The 6742-nt window shown below is 36.0% G+C and overlaps 1 protein-coding gene across 1 annotated transcript in view; it reads left to right on the top strand.

Annotated features, from left to right (window-relative positions):
* Nucleotides 1–2913, top strand: part of mtnr1bb (melatonin receptor 1Bb) — a 50540-nt gene extending 47627 nt beyond the window's left edge. Inside the window, exons 2-4 of the mRNA XM_030154303.1 lie at nt 146–264; nt 351–695; nt 2184–2913. Coding sequence (XP_030010163.1) covers nt 146–264; nt 351–695; nt 2184–2606 — 887 coding nt within the window. The 3' untranslated portion in view covers nt 2607–2913. The remainder of the gene's footprint in view (nt 1–145; nt 265–350; nt 696–2183) is intronic.
* The last annotated feature ends 3829 nt before the right edge of the window (nt 2914–6742 follow it).

Below are 6742 nucleotides of genomic sequence, written 5' to 3'. Positions count from 1 at the left end.
TCTTCGAGGTTCGTAACATTTTGCAAATTAATGTGCTGAAATGAGTAGGTTATAGAATAAATGCAGCGTTAAAATGCACAGTACATAGACTATGTGGCTCAAATAAGACAAAATTATTAGTAGTGTTCCTGTGTTTTCTGTCCAGGTAATGTGTTTGTGGTGAGTTTGGCCTTTGCTGACCTTGTGGTAGCCTTCTACCCCTATCCCCTTGTGCTCTACGCTCTCTTCCACGATGGATGGGCGCTGGGAAACACACAGTGCATGGTAAGACCAAATCAGATACAACACATGAAGCCTGACTTTACACCAGTGCTACTATTTCTTGACATAAACAATTTGCTTCTTTACAGGTCAGTGGTTTTCTAATGGGACTGAGCGTCATCGGTTCCATTTTCAACATCACCGGAATAGCAGTAAACAGATACTGCTACATCTGTCACTCATTCTCCTATAGCCGGTTATACAGCTATCGCAACACTCTGTTGTTTGTTGCCTTAATATGGCTTCTCACAGTAGTGGCCATCGTCCCAAATTTCTTTGTTGGTTCCTTACGTTACGACCCGCGGGTCTACTCCTGTACTTTCGCCCAGAATGTAAGCAGCTCCTACACTGTGGCAGTAGTGGTGGTTCACTTCCTGGTTCCCATTGCCGTGGTTACCTTCTGTTATCTACGCATCTGGGTACTTGTAATTCAGGTCAGTTTTTTAAATTCTCTTCAGTTTATTTATGACTCTACCGCCACGCAAGGCACATTAATTAAACCTGTTATTAATGAAAACAGTATGATTAGGGAATTCAAATGAACCTGTAAACACATTATTATCCATAAATGATGAATGCGCCTCTGTGATTATATAATAAGATCATCTAACCAGATTTCGAATTGGACCTGCAACACTGGTCTTTCCAAGTTTAAAAATTTTGACCTTCAGTTTTTGACCTTTGACTAAAGAAGCCAAGTTAAATGCCAGAACACTCGGACAAAATGCATCACCTCTCCGCTGAAACCACACAAGTCACTTTGGACATTTTTGTAACATTTGATATTTAACCCATTAAGACCCAGTGCTACATTTGTGAATTTTTCTTTCTATTTACCCTTTCTTAAGCTATTTATCACCATTTGTTGCAATAGTATCTGCTGTGTTTTGCATTTTTTCAATGAAAATCAGGTATTTTCTTATATTTAATTCACTGATCATGGAGATGTCCATAAAAGCTCAGATTAAAGTCGATTGTCATAATGTCAAAAACAGAGAAAAATGAAGAAAATGTGACGTTTTCAACAAAATGTATCATTAACTGAGCATAAACTAAGTGTGTCCATCCACTGTCATTGATCCAACTCCATGGGTTTTACTGGTGAATCAATGTTGTAGAAGAAGATGATGTTTCCACGGTAACTATGGAGCCTCTGAACGTCCAAATGGGTCATATCTGATCAGCTGTGGGCCCCATGAAAGCATAAACATTGTGGACCCTTCACAAATTCAGTATCTTCCCAATCTGGGGGGTATGTGGGTGGGGGTTCAATCTGTACATAACGTCACTTATGCTAGCATGAAAAGAAACTGAAACTTAACATACTTTCAACATCCAACTCCCGACTTCTATTCTCTATTCTCCTGTTTTACACATCGGATCTTACACGAAATTTTCACAACTTCTAACCTGTATCCACTGGACCCCCTCCACTGCTCTATGGGCCCCTCACAAATGCTGGGCCCCAGGAATTTGTCATGTTTACCCCCCCTTATGGGCGCCCCAGTATCTGATGACCATGAAAAGATGATAAGCTTCATTTTATACCAGTTATTTACATGTATTGATAGAATTAGTGGATCAACTGATATTAAACAGTTTAGATCAGGAGATTTTATTGGTCGCCAGTGGCTGTTTGGGTCTTTATGGGTTAATAGTACAGCGTAGATTAGAAGAGAGGCTCTAGATGTGCAAAGATGTGCCACATTTGGTGTCTGTGATATCAGCTGTGGTATTATGTTTGATAGCCGAGTGTTGAAAGTGTGGATGTTTGTGCATTTCAGTGTGTGTGCCACTGAAAGTGTGTCGTTTTGCATATCGATGTTTGTGTAGAAAAAGAGATGCTCAAAGAGATAGATTGTCTTATCTATGTATATGTATATGCATGAAAGTCATATATCATGTCTTCTTATCTTGTCCAGGTGCGACGTAAAGTAAAGACTGAGGAGAGTCCTCGCCTCAGACCCAGTGACATGCGGAATTTCATCACCATGTTTGTGGTATTTGTGTTGTTTGCCATCTGCTGGGCTCCACTCAACCTGATTGGCTTAGCAGTTGCCATAGATCCGTCCCGTGTGGCTCCCCGTATCCCAGAGTGGCTCTTTGTGGTCAGCTATTTCATGGCATATTTCAATAGCTGTCTGAATGCCATCATCTATGGCTTACTCAACAGGAACTTCAGGAATGAGTACAAACGCATTGTCACGTCAGTTTGGGTGACTCGCCTCTTTGTGACAGAGACCTCCCGAGCCGCCACGGATGGCAGGAGCATGAGGAGCAAGCAATCACCGCCTCCGCCGCTCAACAACAACGAGTCAGTCAGAGATCGCACAAACAAGGAATGAAGTCTCAACTACGAAACCTGGATTTTTGAGTGTGTTTAATGGTAATTCCTGTTTTTATGTGACATTTAGATGGTTGTGCAGCTTAAGAGTATCAAGCAACAGCTGAAACTGAAATACACGGCTTTGTTTTCGTTGACATTTGTCGACGTCTATCAGTTCTGTGTCAGTGGAAATATTTATAGAGTTTTATGCAACTGAATTTTCAAAACATCATCTGAAGATCCACCCAACAACTTTGTACAAAAAGTTTTGTCTTGTTTCATACCCATTTAACAATACCAGTGCCAACATTAAAAAAAAAAAAAAAAAAAAAATGCTATGTCGTTGGAGAACTAAGCAATGCATTCCAGTTTCATGTTGTTCTTTGAGAACTCTAAAAAACAATCTGAATGGTACTTTAATATTACATTAAAATGTAATATCCTTTAATCTTTGCTGCTGTAAACTCTTAGACATGTTTCACAAAAATGAGCAACCACTGATAAGCATACACCTCTCTGTAGTAACTTCAAAAGCCTCAAATACTTCAACTTGCCTCACGTGAATGCTACATTTGCAGAGGAGGAGACTGTGTTGGTCTGTCTATAATGTACAGTATCACTCTGATGGGATCTGACATAGTGACAGAAATACAGTGGGATAAACACACTGAGCCTAAACATGGCAGTAGCATACCACTGTGCTGCCTAGTCTGGCCCTCTTGCACTCCAAAGAATAAGAAAAGAATAAACTTAGTAATAAACTTAATAAAGCTCATACAGCTTATTAATGCTTAACATGATTCAGGAGCAAAGTCAGCATCAGATTATTCAAAGCAAGTCACGTCCACAACTATATGACTATATGAATCTCATTATTCATGACTTCTTTAGTTTTCATCTTAACACGTCATGTATGTGATGTAGTAAGTAGAGGACACCTACAGTGGTTATCTGCTACTGCTGCTGTACTCATCAAACAAGCATGTCACATTTTTTATCTGGTTTTTAGAATAAAAAGAAAAATGCAATTAAAGATGCATGAAAATGTATAATAAGTTACAATACGTTTAACCTATATTGGTAAAATAAACATTAATTTCCTAGTTTTAATGAATGGCCTAGTGCTTAGACTTTTCAAGATATCAAACAATAAATGAATATGCAAAATGCCACAGATGTAGTTTGACTAAATATGGAAACAATGTCTCAAAATGAGCCTAAATCAACAATGCACTGATTTGTGAAAAGAGCAACACAAGATCTTTAGTGTGTTCAATTTTAGGACATATATATATATATATATATATATATATATATATATATATATATATATATATATATATATATATATATATATATACATATATTCGTATATTCGTTCTTTTCATTTTCAATCAAGAATCAACAATCGGAAAATGAAAAAATGACTCATTTCATTATTCATTTACAAATCAAAAATCAAAAAACGAGTTTTTCATTCTTTTGATTGAATGCACAAATAAAAAATCGTAAATAAGCAAATGGACTAAATGTCAGGTTTTAAGTTTTTTGTTTTTGTTTTTTTTTTCTCAAGTTTATTAAGCAAAATCTGGCCCAGGAACCAGTTTGGTGGAAAAAGGGGAGGACGACATGACAACTGAAAAAAAAAAAAAAAAAAAAAAAAAAAAAGAATAAAAAATAAGAAAGAAAGAAAGAAAGAAAGAAAGAAAAAGAAAGAAAGAACGGGGGTGTCACATTAGTATTATTATGATCACACGAAGAAGTCAGTAACTTCGATCATACAAAATTGGATATCAAAAATGTCAATATGAAACCCCACATTAAGTCTATTTGTTTATTTCCAATTTTTAATTTATGCATTCAGTCAAAATAATGGAAAACAACTGTTTTTTTTATTTTTAGTTTTTGAATTGTACACGAATAATGAAATGAGTCATTTTTTCGTTTTCCGATTGTTGATTCTCAATTGAATATGAAAAGAATGAATGATACACGGACTGTATATTGATTTAGGGTATTTCCAGGTCCAATTTTGTGTATTTAAATGTAAAAGATCAGATTAGTAACCTTTGGGATATTGTCAGTATCTTTGACGAATACAAACATATCCCCACCTTTGTATCGTCCATGCTTTTATTCCAGTGTTTCTAAAAGCAATTTGATGAGGCTTGGATTCAGATCTGCTTTGCATATCTTAAACTCAGTGAATGGTAAGCAGTCCACCTTTTAAGGGACATGAATGTAAAAAGAATATATTGATCAGGCAAGTCACTATTACAGGTTGAAACCCTTTTATTTTGCCTGGAAGAGAAAAAATGATTACTGTGATTTTACTTAATGTGTTTGCTGTTGATGACTACTGAACATATTAATCAACGCATCCCAGACAAGAAAAACAAAATACATTTATTTTCAGCTTCCAATGAATGGTTTGAGATAGATAATGTTGAAAGTACAGAACAATCTGACAAACAAAAGCCCACACTGATGTCAACGTATTAAAAAGTCTGCAGTGCAATAGTTTTTCATTAGCATTCAATAGCATGAATGGCTTTCTAATACTTTGCTTTCTGACATGGAAGATCGCAGGTTCTGTCTGATTGACTTAAAATGATCAAACCCAAGTATTTCAGACGCCACAATGTACTTCCTATCTCAGAGCCACAGAGTAACAAAAAACATTGAATGATTTCACACATTCAGCTGCCTCATAAAAGACGAAATCTTCCGCCCAAGTGGAAAAAAAAAGGTCAAAAATATACAACGAGCAACAGTATAAATAGGTTCCTCTTCTTCCTGCATCATATACAGCGGCTATTTTTCCAACGTTTGAGTGTTAAGCCTTATACAGTTGCAATTTTTAGGCTTTGATTTCATATGTAGTTGATCTTAATGGAGTTGATTTTCTAATAAAAAACTACATTTCTGACATATTTTGATGCTTACAGTCTTTAAAAACAAAAAAAAAAGAAAAAGAAGAAAGAAAAAGCACACATCAGCAGAAGTGTCAGGAGTTGTTGTCAATTTGTTGTGTTTAATTTGACAGAAGAGTGACATTCATTGCCTTTTAAGTGACTTGTGTTTTGAACGATGTAGATAATTCATCAAGCTCATCTGTATTCCCATCTCAGGGTGCCTATCGAGCATTATGTAGTGTTATAATTGTCGGAAATTAAATAGCTGCCATATAAAGGGAGTATGAAGACATCGTAAAGGGGTATTTTGTAAATTAGTGTTAGTGTGGTTTATAACTGTTATATTTCTATTGGTGATGTATACAAAATGTGTTTTCATCATGCAATTGAACTTCAACATCCCCACACAATCGACAGTTTATTATTGGACTATGCTTAACCTCCTTATCCAGTAATTCTCTACAGTTGCAAAGTGCATCTAAAACAGCCTCCCAGATCCCCTGCTTCGACTTCACTGCATCACTGTGAATACATTAGCTTTCCAGTGTTGGACTATTGCTCATGAAGAGAAACCTTGAGCAAAATTCCACAACAATATTAACTTCGAATTGTATAGATTGTGAATTATGGCACAGATTAAAAGGAATTTCAGCAATTTTCATTTAAATTCCATTGTAGATTATTGTTGTCTTCTTATTAAAGGAAAAGAAGGTGCAAAGCCATAGATCAAGAAGGGTAACAGATGCAAAATTATGTGACATTATAAATATTCATAGCAGGTAAACAATGACCTTTGTGGTGAAAAATATTGTGGAAAGCAGAGGCACATTAAGTGTTTATTGCAAAGAAGAAATTAAGATGAGGACCACCACTTAAGAAGCAGAAGTGGCATCCAGGTAGCTTCAGGGAACAGAGATCTGAATTAGTACAAACTCCAGAAGTAACATCACAGTGGTGTAAAGTAAAAACTGGAGAATTGTTTTAGATGCACTTACAGAACAAAGACCTATATTCAAACCAAAGACATCGGCATAACTAGAGTAGTTAGGTGTATTCACTATGTAAAGTTATTACCCTTTGGAAGATCTACTTCTTAAGGGTCTTCTTTTCATTCAAAAGTACTGCCTTACAGATTATACAGTAGTGTCAATTATAAAATATTACGGCAAGTGCCATATTTTCTATTAAAACTACCCCATTCTGAAAACCCTGTTTGCCTCCATACTGCTTCTTTTTATGT

The sequence above is a fragment of the Sphaeramia orbicularis genome, chromosome 14, assembly GCF_902148855.1.
Source record: "Sphaeramia orbicularis chromosome 14, fSphaOr1.1, whole genome shotgun sequence".
NCBI classification, from domain to species: domain Eukaryota; kingdom Metazoa; phylum Chordata; class Actinopteri; order Kurtiformes; family Apogonidae; genus Sphaeramia; species Sphaeramia orbicularis.
Note: the sequence above shows the minus strand (reverse complement) of the source record. Positions and strands in the feature narration are given on the sequence as shown.